This window comes from Plasmodium vinckei, assembly GCF_900681995.1.
Source record: "Plasmodium vinckei vinckei genome assembly, chromosome: PVVCY_01".
Lineage (NCBI taxonomy): Eukaryota > Apicomplexa > Aconoidasida > Haemosporida > Plasmodiidae > Plasmodium > Plasmodium vinckei.
Genome location: NC_051293.1, coordinates 35,077 through 55,183, shown reverse-complemented (window position 1 = coordinate 55,183; position 20,107 = coordinate 35,077). Strand labels below are relative to the sequence as shown.

General features: G+C 23.4%; 4 protein-coding genes across 4 annotated transcripts; 2 read left to right on the top strand and 2 right to left on the bottom strand.

The window, feature by feature from the left end:
• Positions 1 to 1,658: 1,658 nt before the first annotated feature.
• PVVCY_0100130 (fam-c protein) lies at positions 1,659 to 2,378 on the top strand (the record flags this gene model as incomplete). Its single annotated transcript, XM_008628396.2, has 2 exons — positions 1,659 to 1,739; positions 1,905 to 2,378. The coding sequence occupies 2 exons, from the start codon at positions 1,659 to 1,661 to the stop codon at positions 2,376 to 2,378; spliced, it is 555 nt and encodes a 184-aa protein (XP_008626618.2).
• Positions 2,379 to 3,726: 1,348 nt separating this feature from the next.
• On the bottom strand, positions 3,727 to 4,437 carry PVVCY_0100120 (conserved rodent malaria protein, unknown function; the record flags this gene model as incomplete). Its single annotated transcript, XM_008628395.1, has 2 exons — positions 3,727 to 3,989; positions 4,248 to 4,437. 2 exons carry the CDS (start codon positions 4,435 to 4,437, stop codon positions 3,727 to 3,729), a joined length of 453 nt encoding a protein of 150 aa, XP_008626617.1.
• A 4,072-nt stretch (positions 4,438 to 8,509) lies between these two features.
• Positions 8,510 to 12,316, bottom strand: PVVCY_0100110 (conserved rodent malaria protein, unknown function; the record flags this gene model as incomplete). The annotated part of the gene is made up of 1 exon (XM_008628624.2): positions 8,510 to 12,316. One exon carries the CDS (start codon positions 12,314 to 12,316, stop codon positions 8,510 to 8,512), a length of 3,807 nt encoding a protein of 1,268 aa, XP_008626846.2.
• A 6,320-nt stretch (positions 12,317 to 18,636) lies between these two features.
• Positions 18,637 to 19,667, top strand: PVVCY_0100100 (fam-b protein; the record flags this gene model as incomplete). The annotated part of the gene is made up of 2 exons (XM_037634099.1): positions 18,637 to 18,780; positions 18,957 to 19,667. The coding sequence occupies 2 exons, from the start codon at positions 18,637 to 18,639 to the stop codon at positions 19,665 to 19,667; spliced, it is 855 nt and encodes a 284-aa protein (XP_037490002.1).
• Between the last annotated feature and the right edge of the window lie 440 nt (positions 19,668 to 20,107).

The window sequence follows — 20,107 nt, the reverse complement described above, 5'->3', positions numbered from 1 at the left end:
AATTGTATGTTAGTATTGTCATTTGGATGGAGAAAGGAATTGAAGAAAAAAGTAAACTATAAAATCTATAAATTTCATTTATAGGGGAAAAAATCACTATTAAACATACACAATCTTATGCAGGTTGATCCTGTACCATTTATTAATTTATTTTTTTTGGTGATTTTTTTGTCTATAAAAGAAAAAAAGACAGTATAGAATGATAAGCTTAATTAACCTACATTTGAACCCAAATTTAAAAAATGTATAAATTTAAAGAATGCTAAATAGTAAATTTGGCTATTAATATAATTAATTTTTATAAATGGGAACCTAGTTAAGGCTCTATTTCATATTTTATAATAAAACATAAAATACATTTTCTATATGATGGAATTCGTGATTATAACTGAATTATAATATTTTTTGTCTTTAATTATTATTTATAAAATCAACACATTTTATTATTTAAATATAAAAAATGTCTTAACATTTTTTAAATAAGCACAACGAAAAAAAAAGTTAATAGCATTAAGTATATTTCATTTTTCAATTTGGAATAAAAATAAATTGGTTCTATATGTCTTATTTTTTGTGATATAATATGTAATTTGATTATTCGGTTGGATTGCATTTGGAAATATTAATATTTTATATTATTTGAATGAAAATAATATATTTGATAGTGTATATTCATAGATATATACATAAATAAAATTATTACATGCCAATCTATTAAAAAAATATTTTTATAAAAAAGTGGTAAATAAAATGTAGAACATTATTAAATAATATTAAACATTTGAGAAGTATATCAAACAGAAGCACATTTAGATGTAAATAACAACTTTTGTTAATTGCTTTTCACATGCCTGCATATATTGATCTACAATATATATGTGTGTATATAATATTTGATTACTACAATTAATGTATACTAATTTGCTTTTAGGAAAACAATAGAAAAATATAAGTCTATAGAGTGTCAAGCATGTTATTAAATGAGGCTTTAAATTATACTAAAATTTGATTTATATAAAAATATGCAAAAAATATATTTTAGATCGAATCTGTTATATAAATTTATTTGTTTATAATTAAAATAATACATTCCGCACGAAAAGGAATTTTTATCTGAAAAAAACATAAATATAAAAATTTTCGCAATTTATATCTATATCTTTGACGGTAGCAGTTTATTAATATTTATATGATGATATATGCATATAAAATGGCGGAATAGTTATTTATATTTTAAATATTAAAAATAATTTTGTTATATATAATATAATGGTTCAAATAAACAAAAAATATACAGAAAAAATTGCTATATATTTTTTTTATCCATTTAAAATAAATTATAATATTTATATTAAAATAAAAATAAAATATTAAATTTTGTTAACCCATAATTACAGGTTTATATATTTGAGATCGTTTAAAACAACAGCAATATATAATTTTATTATAATATACTTCATAAATATCAAATAATTTGTTTATATAAATGAGAATTAAAAAAAATGTATAAGAACATATTTCTAATAATTTAATATTTAATAAAGAACTATTGTTTTACAACAATAATAGATAAAAAGGAAACTGAAAATGAATAAAGGCATATATATGTATTATTTAAAGCATAATGCTTCGAGGAAACCCTTTTTATTAATGAAAACATGAATAAAAATATATATAGCTTAGTTACCGTTGCTTCCTATATCCTTTTGATTATAGCAACACAATCTTTTACAAACAATGTAAGGCAAAAAACATAACAAGTAAAAATATATATCGAAAAGTTATATAGATATACATGTTATACATTAATTTATTTTTATTTCACCTTATATAAAAAACATAATTTACATATTATTATGTATACATTAATAGATACATTTATTAATATGCTTATTGATATGCAGGGCGATTTAAATAAATATGTCAAGAAAAATAAAAGCGTGCATAATGAATATGAAATAAACAATATAAATGTAAATAATAATGAAAATTTTAGATATAGAAGTCTTTCAGAACATAATACAGAAAATGATTACAATTACGGTTCTAATATGGTTGAAGAAATTTCACGTAATACAAGTTCCGTGGATTGTGATTTGTTCGATTGTTATAATTGTTTGAACTGTTTTAATTGGTTAGGTTATTTTAAATGCTTTAGCATATTTAAAAGGGATAAAAAAACTAGCAAACCTTCAAATAGCAATGAATCTATTCCTAAAGTAACATTACTGGTGACAAATATTCCGCATGAATTTCCTGTGCAAAATCAAAAACATCACGATTTTTTATTAAAATTAAAAAAAAAATTCGAGAACCACCCTTCAAATAAAAAAAAAAAAAAAAAAAAAAAATATTTAAAATTAAAACAAAGTGAATAATCTTCATATAATAATTATATTCAAATGATATCGAACTAAAAACCGAACAAAGCAATTCTTTAATTATCACTTAAACCACAATCTTTAGCATATGACACCTCTAGAAAAATGAATTATCCTGGATTTTTCTACATTTACGAGCTCATATTTTAAGCTTATAACTTTTTTATGTAATTATTAAAATAATTGTAATATATTTTTATTATGCATTCGAGTAAAATGCTAACATATACGTTTATATGAATTTTTTCGTTATCTATACTTATTTATAGTATAGAATTTGTGAAAAATGTTTCGAAAATAATTAATAATTGAAATACGATTTATCCGTTTGATATGATCATAGTATTTATTATTTGTATACCCATAATTTTATATTATATGCATATGTTTATGTTTTATATAATGAAAGTAAAATTTGTTAATATCTCATCTTTTGAAGTTTATTAATAGAATAATATTATAAACAATTTCATAAGTGCATTGAATTTGTTTGAGTCAATAGATTGTGATAATATATATATATATATATATACATGAATGCATATTTTACTCCATTGTATTTATGTTTTTTATTCATAGTTTTCCTTCACCATTGTTTTTTGTATGCATAGCTTAAACAACATTTTTTTTGTAACGTTAGAACAAAATATTAACATATAACATTTATAAATTCGCTTAAATTAAATTAAATACTCTTTATACATATATTATTTTTACTAGCGTACTATTTAAGGAGTGAGCTAGTTAAATGATAAAATGTTTTTATTTATACCTAAAAAGAAAACTATTTTAACAATCAATAATTTAAGTTATAACAATGGTAGAATTGTTCTTAAAAATAATTAAAATAAAAATGATTAAGTGTGTATATAAGTAACAAAAGCAATGACATGAAATATATAGGCTCGATTTACATCGTATCCAATACAAATACAGTTTATTCATTTTTCTAATTATACGAACAAAATTATTATTTCTTAAAAAATATAATTTTCACATGCCCATACATCCTTGTTTATAAAAAAGTTAAATCTTTCAACCACGCTATTGTACTATTTTATCGCCTTATAAAAATTTAATAAACATAAATAAATGCATTGGAATATTATGAAAATACCATAAAATAAATACAATGTGTTAAAATATATTTAAAAATGGCACTAATTTCCTATTATTACAAAAAAATGAATCCATAAGATATGCATCCATTTTTATTAATATATTTTTATGCTTTGTCTTTTCTATAAAATAGTCTGTCTATGTAATAGAAATATATGAATATGATTCATATTATTTCAGTTTGAAGCTGTATAGGGGATATATTTTTTTACATTTTAAATAAATATTACGACTTTTGATTCTTATTATCTACTGCGTTGTCTATTAATTGGGAAATATGAGAATTCGGACTTGAAATACTGCTTGCAAAATATCCTCTAATAATGGCTAAAATATTCAAAGTAACTAATGTGAATATACCAAAGGTGAGAGCTTTATGCATTTTTAATATCTTATGGAACCCTTTGATTACTTCCTTTTCGTTTTCATTAACTGAATGCATTAATGCTTTATTAATTTTATAATTTTCATAAAATTCTTCATTATTTTCTTTAAGGATATCATCGATTAATAAATCATATAAAGGTTTAAAAAAAAATATAGTGTATGTATTTGTCGGTATAAAAAGGCATATTAAAAACAATTTAAATATTCTTATATAATAAAACAAGAGTAATATGGACGGTGAAATAAAATATTATGACAAACATTTACATCGGATACAAATTTTTGTATTTACAAAATTTTGGATAATTTATATATAGGGATAATAGACATATTTATATAAATGTTTAATATAAAAAATACCTGTATCATCCTCATCAGTTCTTTGCATATGCTTATTGCCTTTGTTATAGTTTTTTTGGTATCTCTTTTTGATCATACTTGGGTCATTTCCACCATTTTTTGCATTGGTGCCCCTATTTCCTTGAACAGTAGCACAATAAGCTATTATTATATATATGAAAACAAACAAGCTGTATAATTTTTTATTCATTTTGAATATTTTAATGGTTAAAAAGACTATTAAAGTATTTTAAATATTAAATGTCTTTTCAAGATTAAAACCACGGGAATATTCCTTTAAAATTTTTATTTATTAGCTTATATATATGATAAATGAATATAATACTATGATAAAATAATAAAAATACAACGGGTAATATTTATATAGAAAATGTTTTATTACAATTTTGTTATAAAAAATATTTTTTATGTGTGCGTTATAAAAATTAAATATAATCATTTAATGCCAAATATACAAATTATTAATACGTTGTTAACTAATTTGCATATTTTGGCTAATGGCCAAAATCAGAAAAATGGTGTAAAATCATTACAATATTAGATATATGCTTTCCATAATAATTTATTGTACACATAATTTCATGATGGCGGAGCAGCAAGTATTTTAGATGATCAATGCATGCAAAATGTGCATCCACATAAATCCTCTTATGTAAGAGTGTTACTATTGTATGTGTGTTAGCCATTTAACCTATATAACATTTCCATTATATACACTTTTATTATTTATTAATGTTGTTGTTTGGTGCTTTATTTTTGTTTTATAATATGTAAACCAATTTGAATTTATTTATGAATTATCGATTCGAATTTAGTGGTTTGGATTCATGGTTTTGTTTTGATTTAATTTTTTATTGATGGCAATATTTATAGGCTTATGTAAGTTCATTAAACATAACCAAGAAGTATATTATTAAAATAAAAACACACATTTAGTATAACCATTATTTTTAACCTTTATATGGAATCTAAGATGTGGCACACAAAGGGAATAGACATTAATATGAGAGATACCGCATAAATTATAATGCATTTTTTGCAATGTTAACATCAATTAAACATGTTTAAAGTTAATATTAATACTTGATTTGTTAATATTAAATATGATTAGCCATATATAAGAACTTTTATTGCGCTATATTATAACTGCTTGTTTATTTTAAAATTATGGTCATTATATTTGTGATTATATTGAATTATATACCTCAGAATATGCTATATTATAAATGCCTATTTATTTAAAGACAATTATTATTATATTTGAATTATATTAGATTATATATACAACAATATATATTTATTTAGTTTATTTGATTAACACGATTATTTTTCTTTAATATAACTTTATGTGTGGCATATCACAACTTATCGATTCATTTTTATGAATAACGTTGTTATCTTTCATTTTTTATTTCGTAATTTATAAAAAAAATTCAAACGTACCAGGGTTTATCACACACAAAAGTGAGCATTTTATTTTCCTGTAACTATGCGAATTTTTACTTTTACATCGTTTTATGCATATTGAATTACTGAAAAACATAGATCAATATCATTGTTGTATTTTTAGATTTGTACATATATATCTATATATCATTTGTATACATATGTTGTGTGTAATTTTTAAGAAACCCTTAAGTCAAAAGGTGATGAACTTTGGACAGAACAAATAATATATATGTTTCCTCCTTTTTTAACATAATATATATGTTAATGCTATGTTATAGTTTAAATGATATATATAATATAAAGTTAAGAGAAAAAGTTAAGTTTTTTTTATAATGATAATTAAAAATATATAAATAAAATTTAAGATAAAAAGTGTTGTAAAAACTGTTATATAAATAAATAAAATTAAATTAAGTTGCATAAAATGCTAAAAAATATATGTAGTATATCCATATATATATCCGTGCCTATGGATGTATTCAATTGCCAAGTTCTTATAACCATTAAGTGCCTTAATATTTTTTGTCAGTTATTATTCCATATTACTATGGTATTGTTTCCAAAATAGAGTTATTTATATGCCCAACGATATTGATTCAAGGCATGTCCAATTAGGATTTTTTTATTATTTTAATATGTATATTATTTTTTATATTTTTTTTATTATTATTTTAACATGTATATTATTTTTTTTAATTATGTATATATATATTATATGTTTTTTTAATTTTAAGATTAAATATGTATATGTATATGTAATATTTTTTTTCCCTAATTGACATGACTCTCATCATCATACAGAAACCGTGTTTGAATGTTTCTATTTATCGTGTTTATGCGTCTTTATTCCATTCGCCCAATCTCACACCTGGATTATTTTTTTCCCAACATATTCCTCATATTCCTTTTTTACCTTGTCTGTTGTTTCCTCAACCACTTTTTTTTGTATACTGTTATTTCTTCATCCACTTTTTTATGTATACTATTATTTCTTTATCCACTTTTTTTTGTATACTGTTATTTCTTCAACCACTTTTTTTTGTATACTATTATTTCTTCATCCACTTTTTTATGTATACTATTATTTCTTCATCCACTTTTTTATGTATACTATTATTTCTTCATCCACTTTTTTATGTATACTATTATTTCTTCATCCACTTTTTTATGTATACTATTATTTCTTCATCCACTTTTTTATGTATACTATTATTTCTTTTTTATAATATCTTTTTTGTGGAGTTATTTTTTTTTATGCTATTTTTTTCTTTATTATTTCTTTTTTTTTTTAGCGACCTATCAGAATTTTTGATTCTGCTACAAGAAACTTATCTTTAGTATCTTTTGAGCTATTTGCATTATCAATAAAAATGGAATTTATTAGATCATTTAGTATAGTATTTTGTTTGGTTGACACTAATTTTTTCACAGTCTTATGCTCATAAGTAGGTATACATTGCTTTGTTGTGAAACTTGGGTTGGTATTGATTAAACGAATACTCATTGTACTCACCTCAGCATTGCATTTGCTATCCAAAAAAGAAAGTTTCTCCATACAAGAATAGGACCCAAGTGATAGGTTGTTTGTAATCTATTGCTAAAGCAACATTGCTACATTTCTTAGAAATTACTACATCCTCAGATGGGGTACACTGCTCAGAATATGTTTTAGGGTCTTTGCAATTATATAGATTGATAGAAGCATTATAAATATTCGCTAGCTTAGACATAGACAAATGTAATACACAAATTCAAATGTAATATACATATTCAAATGTAATACACATATTCAAATGTAATACACAAATTCAAATGTAATACACATATTCAAATGTAATACACAAATTCAAATGTAATATACAAATTCAAATGTAATACACATATTCAAATGTAATACACATATTCAAATGTAATACACAAATTCAAATGTAATACACAAATTCAAATGTAATACACATATTCAAATGTAATACACAAATTCAAATGTAATACACAAATTCAAATGTAATACACAAATTCAAATGTAATACACAAATTCAAATGTAATACACAAATTCAAATGTAATACACAAATTCAAATGTAATACATATTTATTTTATTTTGTATATTTTGGAATGCATTATCAACATATGAACATAGATTAGAAGTTTTAGCTAGCTTAATTAGTGACGAGTCATCAACAAATGTAAATGTAATAAACAAGTGTAAATGCAATACACGACATTAATATGTTAGATGTTAGTTTAAATGCAACCTAAATTTGTTATAATTGCAAATACCGTTCAAACCATATTCTTTCACAGGACTCCCTTCTGTGTATAATAATTTCTAGAAACATATCAATATTACTCAACAATAGATGTTAAAACAACGTCAACTTGGGATCGTTCTTCTTAATATGGATCCCTTTGCTGTTTTCGGATGCGTTACATGCGTCATTAGTGAAATGAGTAATCATTGTAATCAATACTTTTCCCTTTCTCCACTCCTTAGCAACAATACTTCTTATAAATCAAAGTGTGCCTAATATCAGTGAACCTTTTAAAATGCTATAGATGTCTTAAGGAATTCCTTTCGAAAGATAATTCAAATAGCTTATATGTTGCATTAGATTATTTAATATATTATCTAATACATTTTTTCCAGATTCCGTATCTGATTTCTTACTTTTTATTGAAAATTATACAATTAAGTAATTCCATATTTTCCGATTTAGCATTTGTATTATTCTCCACAAAATTTTGTACAATATTTAGTTTATATTGATAGATATTAGTCCTTTTTTTCATTTGTGAACCCTAATGGTATTATTTTAATTCTGAGAATCTTTATCCAATGCATTTTTGTTTTTTTTGCTTTTTTTTGGCGTTGGCTCTGGTGGCGTATAGTATAGTGTTGGTGGGTAATAATGTGGTGGTTCCGGACTACTAGGTGGTGATGATGGTTTATTATATGGTGGTGTTGGCATATAGACAATTTCTACTTCTCTGATGCTTGATTTTGGTGGTGTATATTTATATTTATATTTTTCTAGAATTTGGGCAGTTTTTGCTGGGTCGAGGTTTTTTCGCACTTCTATCATATCTCGTATAAGATCTATTAATTCTTCGTCGTCTAAATCTGGTGTGTTATTTGACATATTTTCACATGTTTCATCCCTTTCTTTATCCCACATCCAAAATTTTTTAGCACTTTCTTGGTCCATTTTCCAAAAATTTAAATCGTCTTTCTTATCCCAATTCCAAAATTCTTTGGTTTCCTCATTATCCCAATCCCAATATTCTGTAAGTACCTTACAATTATACTCTTTGGCTTTAGGGGCTTCTACTATGGGTCTTCTCGTCAAATTTGGATTTATAATTTCGTTTTCTTTTTGTTTTTGAAATTCATGTGATTGGTTTTCGATATTTCTCTGTGTATGTTCCGATATTAAGCAGGAAGTATGCTTCTCTAATATGTCATTATGATACGATTGGCCATTTTCGTTAGAATCGCTTACATCAGGGGATTTTTCTGGCGTCCTTTGGTTTATCATGGCATTTTTATTTACATTTCTATTCAATATTTTCTTTGTATATTTTTTTGGTGGTGTATATTTCTCATTAAGTCCCCGTTTTCTTGAATTTGAAGAATTCAAATTATTATTTTCATTTATTTTTATATTTTGATGTGTCTCATGGATAGGGGCATATATTTCTCTATTGGGGCATGTATCATTAACTGAGTTCGTGTACCTATTTGTGGCATTATTATTAGTTATATTATTCATATTATCCCATTTCATTGGATTACATTTAATTTCGTATTTAATTGGAATATTTTGTTTACCCTGTCTTTCTATTACATGATTAATATTTTTATTTTGCCCAAAAGACCTAAGTATGTTATTGTTTTCATTAATTAAATCGGGAACGTTAATATGATTATTTTTGTGGGGTAAATTAGGTATTATTGTTACTTTATCGTGAAATCGAACCCTTTTTTTATTACTTTCTTTTGGTACATGATTGTAATCCTTGTTTTGACCATAAGACATAAGTCTACAGTTTTTTTTAATTATAGAACCATATATTTTAGCACGTTGTGTGTCTTTAAGTATTTTCTGCTTTCTTTCTTCTTCATGGTGAGCAGCTTGGTCATTATTTTTTTCTATTACATTATTAATGTTCATATAATTATTGGAGTATTTAAATTTCTTAATACTTTCTGGTGACGATTCATCAAATATAATATTTTTTTTTCTTTTACGTGAATCATTCTTTACTTCTTTAATCATTTGTTTATCTGTTTTGTCTACTGTATTATTATTAATTTTCTTTGTATTTAAATTATCTTTTGTGATTTCAAATGGGTTCTTATGTTTTACAGATGTATCTATATTATTATTCTCAGTATTGGGTACCCCAAATAATTTACTAGCAATAATAGGTTCATCAGGATTAAAAAAGCTTGATGGGAAAAAGGAACTAGTAAATTTATTATTTTTTGGCTCTATAGCTGAACTTTCTTTAATTTCATCTTTCTTATTAATATCAAAAGACCCCCAAAAAATATTTGAATAATCTGGTTCTTCCTCTGAGCTCTCGTCGTTTGCTTTAAATGTGTTTTCAAAATTTTCATTGCTATAAGATGTTGATGGTAATGCTTCTTCATAAAATTCAAGTAATTCACGACGCTCTTTTTGTGTTAAATTATTCACATGGTCTTTTTTTGTATTAGAATTAGTATTTTCTATAATTTTATCGCTCTTGGTCATTTTTACAGGTGTCTCTTCCTCTGGTCTTTCATCATCAAATTTTTTTGTATTACTATCTTTTTTTAATTTATAGCTTTCATAAAATAATTTTCCATCGCTATAATGGTATCTTAATTCAGATTTGTCGCCGAAATCATTTCCATTATAATGTTCATTTTGTAAATATTCTTCATCACTACTCTCAAATGCTTTAGATGTAATTAATTCTTTTGTAACTTCTTTCTCACTAACAATTTTATCCTCACTAACAATTTCATCCTCACTAACTATTTCATCCTCACTAACTATTTCATCCTCATTAACAATTTCATCCTCACTAACAATTTCATTCTCATTAACAAATTCATCCTCGCTAACTATTTCATCCTCACTAACTATTTCATCCTCACTAAAATCCTCTTTCTCTAAGTATTTGTAATAAAAATTTTCTTTTTGATGTGTTTCCAAAGATATGCTTTTTCCTGATACCGTACTACTTCCCAATGTTGTTGTTTGATTAGATAACTTAAATGAGTATCCTGCACCTTTTTCCTTCAGTTCTTTTAAATTTCCAACCTGTGTAAATTTATTATTATTATCACTATTATAATAACTCGACGATGATTGATTTTTTAATGTAATTTTCCCTCTTTTAAAACAACGCGATGAACTACCAGAGCTTTTATATGAGCAATTTGATTTATTATCAACATCACTTTCTTCAGGAAGCTTAACCAAATTTGAAACGTTTTTCGTCAACTTTCTTTTTTTTTCTAATTCCATACATTCCTTGCTATTTACTATGTAATCTTCTGAATTAAATGATAGATCACACGATTTTTTTGAAAATATATTTTGTTCTATTTCATCTAAAGCACTATTTAATTCTAATTGTTCTTCTTTAACAGTTGTAACATCCAATGGTTTTCTATTCATTAAATCAATCATTTCAGAAATGTTTAGATCGGTAAAAATTGTGTACATATGCTTCTTTGTTGATATGTCATTAGATTCGATGTTTACGCAGTCATCGTTTCCTATACATTTTTGCTTTTCAATAGATCGTTTTTCGCACTTAACCAATAAAGGGTTAATGCCGTTTTTTTCTATTCCATTTTCTAGAGCATATATAATATTTTTGTCCGATACAATATAAGTATTCCCTAATTTTTGATCGTGTGAAAGTACAATATTTCCCATATGTGATAAATTATAAGAATGCATATCTTTTTCATTGTTAATATACAAACCATCTAAGGGCTCATTTTTTGATAATTTACTGATATCATTATTTTTAATATTCTCAGCAATGCTAAAATTTGGAACTGGTGCCGCAGGTATAATCTGTTTAGTTCTACTATAGTCTTTTGCTATTTTTCCATTGGTCAATTTGTTCATTTTGGAATCTTGTCCTATGCCACAAATAGAATTGTGCATAATGCCATTTCCCCTTTCATTAATTCCATCAACAATTTCATTGGCATTTTTCCCCAATACAAGATATTTTTGTACAAGACTTTTACATACGTAACATTTTTCATAATTGTGCTTTTTATGCTTTCTTGAGCACCTTTTAACTCGATTACGTGAATGATAATATTCTTTCAATATATGAGATTCTCCACCTTCAATACTTTGACGAAGCTTATCATACTTCTTTCCTTTGTTTCTATAGTATTTTTCCTTAGCAGCATAATACAGTGATCTTTCCTTAATACGATTTTTGACATGGGCTTGTAAATTGTGAGAAACTTTTGCGGCACCGGCTTTTCCATTCTTTCTATTTTTTAAGGATATATATAGATTTACCTTAATTTTGGGTCTAATAACACATGCATTTTTTGCAAGTGGTACACCACTGCTAATCATCGATGATGATTCCATTTAAATAAACAATCACGGTAAACTCGTCCCCTCGAGTGCTATCGTATATTTTTTAAGTGGTTAATAAATAATTAAATATGTCTCATAAGCATATGCTTATAATAAATTATTATGAAAAAATAAATAATTGTTAGACAATTATTTTGTGAAGCGTAAATGTTGCAACACAATGTCAAAAAAATATAAACAGTTAAACTTATATATGGAATATTATAAAATGTGTATGCATAGTATGCTATACAAAATTATATGGGGGTATATAATGTAAAAAATAGGTGTATTATGCTCTATTTTATGAATAAAATTAATTTTAGTTTATTTTATAAACAATATGGTAACTAAAACAATTAAATTGTTATTTAGTATAGCACAAGCTTTAGAGTATAAAGGTATAATAATGTAGAACGTAATATATAGTCGATATATGTGAAAACCAAATGGTTATACGTGTAATATATGTATTATGTACATAACATAATATAGAATGGGGTAAACGCATGAATACTTAAATTCCAGTCAAAAAATTTTGGTGAATTTAAGCCATACAATGAAGGTTTTTTTGAAAATATTTCAAAATTTTTAAACCAAATAAAAAAGTTAATGTAAAAAATGTTGGTGTAAAACATATATAATATTTTTTGTTTTTATAAGTATGTTTTTTTAATACTTTTGTGTAAGTATTTTTATTACGCATTTTTTGGGGGTTTGGGTGTAAATTAGTATAAATTAGTATTAATTATATAATCTTTAAGATATAAGTAAATATCATAAAATAAATATAATTTTTTTAATTTTATATAAATTTTAATTTAAATAATTAAAAAAATAATTTAAATATATTTTAAATATATTTTTGATATTATTTTTTTAATATTATTTATGAATACAATAATTTGAGAATTATTTTTTGTGTTTAAGACTAGCTTTTTTCCAACTTTTAACAAAAATTTAGTTATTTTTTTTATTTTTAGTTAATTTTTTTTTGGTATTCTGGTGAGCTTATTAATTTTTTTAATGTCTTTATGGGGCCATTATGGGGTTCAATCTGTATTCTCACATAAATACTGGTATGCTCGAAGATATTTTGATTTATTCTTTTTGCATGATATACACTTATAACATATGTATATTTGTCATTTAATTATTTACATTTATTTATAATATTATTTTGGTGATTACACTTTAATATTATAAAAAAAATTCATAAAATTTTCCTTTTATAGTGGTATTGCGTACTTCACAAAAAAAAAAAATATATCCAAATATTGATATGCGCATAAAATTTCGTGGATACATAGTTATCTACCGTGCTATTGATGTTCTCAACATGCTTTATATTTCTACATGCAGTATTAATTAAATACATGGATGCAAATTACGCAACCTCAGCGATGTTCTCATAGAATATGGGATGCATATAAATTGGCGATTAAATATGTATCCTCAACAAAATAAAATATTCCTTCTATAAGCTGCTTGTTAAATAAACACTTATACTTGAAATTTTATTGAAACTTGTATAATATTTTGTTTTTTTTATTATTTTTGAATATATGCATGTATTATATATTAAATAATTCTCTGGATTTACATAAGTGTTTTTATTTATATTATCACTTATGTATATATCGTCATTTATATTTATATAAGGATTTTTATATATATTAGTATTGGAACTTATATGGGCATTCGGATTTATATAGGAATTTTTACCTATATTAGTATTGGTACATATATGGGCATTCGGATTTATATAGGAATTTTTATTTATATTTGGGGTTTTACTATGTTTGCAATTTTATTTACGCTAATATTATAAGCATACTTACATTTTTTCACGTATGCTTCTTTTTTTAAGGGAATTATCGTCGGTATTCCATTTAAGAAACAAGTTATTCTCATTCATACTTTAATTTTCGTTCATTCTTCGTATGTTCCAAATGTATTTATTTGGTGCAGATAAAAAATTATTTATGCCAACTGCTTCCTTAAAGCTTGCTTTTTTTTTATAAATATATTATATATTGAGCATTTTTCGAATTGTTATACATTTTATATTTATATTTCACAAAAAATAATAATGAGAAGGACCATGGGTTATTAATTTTACTAACTTGTGTAATTTTACTATTTATTACAGCATGTTTATCGAAATATAAGATTGGAATAATATTTCTCTTCCTATATAATTTTGCTTAAATAGAAATACAATTATATATAAAATATATGGAACTTTTTCCTTTTACTGTTATTTTTTATTATGCAAATGTAATTTCTTCTTATTTATTAATATAATAATTTACTTATTATTACTTTCCCTTTGCAATTTATTACAATACGATTGGGTGTTTTCAAAGTAAGTATCTTGAAACAGTGAATTTCTTTCGATAATAAACCTTCAAAAATAGGATGATTAATCAAAATGCTAATTGCAATGATAATATTACTATTTATACAACCATTAAATAAGCTTTTATGATATTCGATTTTATCAATTTTGTCATATAAAAGTGTTTCTTCGCCAAGTAGCAAACATTTTTAATTTATTTTAAAATCATTATGGCATATTGCCCTTGATTTTCAATGTGTATATTTACATTTTATATTTTACTAAAGAATGAGAAAAACTGGATTGTTTTCTTTTTCGTTTTTTGTTATTTCGAATTATTTTCGTTGTGAAGTGCCTGCATCTTCCGAAATGAAATTATGCAAATTTTATTGAGTCTAATTTGTTTTTTAAAATTGTATTTGCTTGAAACGCAAAATATGGGTACACACATAGGTTTCCCTTACTAGTTAACATATATGAAATAACGCATAACAAGACTATATTTTTATACACCCCAATTTTTTATATTATTTTTGGGATGCTCCCGTTCTTATGTGTGTGAGGGGTTTAAAGTGTGGATTTTGTTTTTACATATCCTATAATTGATATATGTATTTTTTTATGAATGGGTATGTACTGACAAATGTGATACACATATATACACATATATTAAAAAATATATTATACATAAGCACGTTGACTATTTTATCTTTCATTATATATTCATAAGTTGGGGAGTGACACAAATAGTTGTTATTTATTTATAAACAAATAAAGGAGGGATTATTAGATATATATGGGAATGAAAACCTCATAAGTATAAAAGCGATCATATTCACTATGAGTCATATTAAGAGGTATAATAAAAGAAGGGGAATGCAAATCAAAGTTCAATTTTGCATAACAAAAAAAAAATATATATGCTTATTCTGTATGCTTATTAATTGCTTTTACATAAATGCAATATAAATGTTTTTAATTTGTGAAAGTTCATATTATATTTTCTTTAATTGATGAATATAAAAAAGAAAGAATTTAATTTGGTATAATCAAATGCATTGATTGTTAAAAAAATTATAGTAAATAAATGAATATATATCAAACGAAGTCAAATAAAAATACATATATAAATTAAAAGTATAGTATAGTGATATTTTAACCATATTTTGCTATTTTTTGCTTATATTTTTATTTTATTACTTAAACATCACTACAAAAAATATGTATAAGTATCAATTATAAAAATTAATCCTTTATCCTGATTTTAATTATCTTTTTTAATTTTAAAAGCTATATAGAATTCATATTTTTATTTACTATAAATATGTAATGAAATAAATAAAAAGCGGTTTTGAATAATATATAAAATATTGCCACATATGCAGTTTAGCAAAGAGGACCAAAATAGTATGTGTATGTTTTGTACATATCCATATTAAGACATACCCAATGGATGTACACATAAAAAACAAATAAAAGTGATTTAATTTGTATTTTATAAAGAAGAATATTTAAGTTATTTAAAGATGTTATATATTTTTTATTTATTTCTTAAAAACGCAATAAAATTATGTAGCGTATTAATAAACAATAATATGTTACAACATATGTAAACTATTCGCGGGTATGCTTACACATTATTCAAATTCCTACCAAGTAAAATATTTTGTGTATAGTTATTTACGAATTGGCATTGTGACATCATTTATTATTATAAAGAAATAATAAAATTTCAATAATTTAGTATATTAAGATACATTATATGTTATATGCCATCAATACTGTCGTATTCTTTTAAAATCACGAAAGAGGTTTATATAATAAATAACCTCATATTACTGATGTTTTAAACTTTGAGAATTACAAAAAAATTCCATGAAATAAATACTACATATATGAGCCCAATGTATCTAATACTGAAATTCCATTTTACAAAAAAACAAAACCTTTAAAAAATTTTTTTTTCGGGGAGTAGTTTTATTGCATAAAGGCCACAAAACATGTGAATAGGCCATCCTTTTTTGCTTAACTGAGAAATACTAACGATATTATGAAAAGCTTCATTTAAATATGATTAAATATTCACAATATATATAAGTTGTTTCTGCTAAGAAAACTAACATATTTATACTTTTTAATTTGGGTGTGTACTTAAGTTTTTTATGGGTGAATATTTTTTCATTAAACATATGTATTTTTACAAAAATTTTGTAAAATCATCAGAAACCATAAAAACAAATTTCCGTTGTATTATACTTTGTCATATATTACATATGTCATCATATATGGTCAATATAATTTACTAAGCTTTAATATTGTTTTACTTTTATATTATATTCTTTAAAATATAATTATAATGACATTATTTTTATTTGGTATTCCACTTTTCGTTTAACACACTACTACATATTTTTACCAATTAACAAACAAATACCTTTTGTGTATGGGTAGCCATTTATATGCATCATTGCATATATATATATATATATGCATGATCGCGTTATTAGCATTGGGACTTAAAGATATTAAATTTAATAAAATTAACTTTGAAATGTAATAAGTTATATTGCATACAAAAATTATAATTAAAAAAGCATTAACCTGAACACAATATATAGCATGCTTCTCCATATGCTATTTTTAATATGGTTTGTTTTATATGTGTATATTATAGGCATTTACCTAATGTTAATAAAAAATGTTATAATCATACAAATTATTTATTTTTTATATAAACTTTTAATGTCCTTCCCACATTTGGCAGGTTATTTTTTCATTGTTCATACTTAGGATATTTTGTATCATTTTGTTATTATAAGGAAATTGTAAAATGCCAAAACACAATTTATGTAACTTATTGAGGATATTGTTAAAAATATGTTTTTTATTTGATTATTAATGCAGAAAAGCCCGTTGCATAATCAGGCAATAAACTTAAAGGTTTATTCTTTTTCTCGGGGTGTTGGGTTATATCTTTATTTAATTTTTTATAATTTGATCACATTTATTGGTTTTTGAATACTAATTAAATATATGTACCATCCCGTATGTTTAATCTCGCGATGAAGTTCAAAGTCTAAATATGCAGCAAAAAAGGGGTACTTCCATTAATATGAAAGGGGCCGCGTAGCAGTTTTTCATAAGTTACAATATATACAATTGAGTATGAATGCCGGTTTAATATGATTAAAATCAAATATTTATATTGCATATATTAATACATATATTTACTATATAACAATTGTCTATTATATAAGACTTGTCAACCCAGTGTTATATTGAATCATGAATAGCACAATATGTAATGAGTTTCTTATTTGATTAAAGGTTTTATTTAATAAAACTTATAATTGTATCACAATTATTTTAATTTAAATTATATTACCCCAACAGAATTGTAATAATAGCATTATATATGAGGCTGAATGCTAATTATAATATGATTCATTTGAAACTATAGTAAATTAGAAACCATTAAATGTGATAATAGCGATGCTTTCTTAATACTTTCATTATATGTTTACACTTGTTCATATATAAAATATATGTATCTAATATTTTATTATTTTAATTGTCATTTATTAATTTAATCGTGTGTAAACAATAATAGAAAAATATAAGTTTATAAATATACAACCGTATCAATAAATATACCAATATATTATAAATTATATTAAAAAACAGTTTGTATAACAAATTTCAAAAAAATAAATTTTAGGGAAATTATTATATACATATATTTTTTTATAACTAAAATATTAAAAATATTGTATTTTTAGGGAAAATTTATATTTAATTGAAAAAAATATAATATTTTTATCCATAAATACTTTTAATGAATATAACGAAATTTTTTGCAACGGTGACATAAATTAATTCTATTGAAAATGAAAAAAATTAGTAAATGAAATAAATATCATAGTTTTATATATATATATTTATTTATTTATTCAAAAATAGTAAGATTTATTAGTTTTTTTTTCTAAAATTTATGAATAAATATGAAGCTATCATTATTATTTCGAACTACTTATATTACTTCATTTATTTAATAGATAATGTTGAAATGAAAATCAGAATTTTAAAATATGCGTCTTTTTCAATTATTATTTGTTTTTTTGAATATGCCAAAAATGTAAGCTATATACTATTTTCTTTTATTATTAATAATGTTTTATTATAGTTTTCGTGTATATTTTGTCTTGCATTGACCTTATATTATTGTTTCATGTATTGGTAAGAAACTTATGTTAATTTAAAGAAACAATTAAAATTAATTATATATATTATAAATATTTCATTTATTTGCAGGAATTACACTTTATAAACGAGGCAAACAAATGCCTTGAAAGGAATATAATAAATTTTAAAAATAATAGAATATTAGGAGATAGCGACAATCAATTCGATTTAAATAATTATTATCAATCAACCGTGAGTCTTATAAATCAATTTAGTGACTGTAGCGATGATGACGAAGAAATAACAAACCTTCTAAATATCATAGATTCACATATAAGGAAACGCAAAGAAAGTAATACATTACCCAATTTAAATAATATAAATGGGAGAACGAAAAAATTATTTTATAAAGTTCAAAAAGAATTAGAAGAAGCACAAAAAGAGCTTGATAATATGAGGAATGGTGAATTAGAAATACATCCGACACAAGATAAAAGAATAATAAACAAATATGAAAATAGTTCAATATCAGAACAAGAATACATTAAACAATTGAAAAATTATGAAAATGTTTTGGAAACTGAACACAATCATTTTGAATATATATATAATAAAATTACATCAGCTAATGGCTATAAGAGATTCAAAATTGATAAAGATATAATTAAATTATCGGGGAAAACAATTAAGAAGACAGTTTTGTATGCAGCAGGCTTTTTAATAATAGTATCAACAGGAGGGACGGTACTATTATTACTACTTGTACCGTATTTATATTCCATAATTAAGAACATACGAAAAATCGTTAAATTGGAAATAAAAAGAAAAGCCTATCATTAATATTAAAATAACTACTCTTTATTATTATGTTTTATTATACTTGTTTCGATGATTAAAAATAATATATTTAATATTTTATGGCATAAAAATTATACTTTTATGTTCTATAGAATAATGAAATTTGATTTAATTGTTTTTTTTGTTATTATACATTTTTTAATTTAATATATATTCATGTTATATAATGAATTTATCTTTGTTTAATGTTTGTCAAAAACTCATGTATCCTTATATTTATGCATATATATTATATATTAATGAACTTTGAACTTACTCATTTTTAGTTAATATTTGTAATTATTTTAAATAAACTTAATTTAAACAAATTTATTAATAAAATTATAAGCTATATTGGAGATTTGGGTTCAGATTTAGAGTGTGTTTGGGGGAATTCATATTTGGGGTAAGGGCCCTATACTATGGGTTATAGTTTTGTTCTA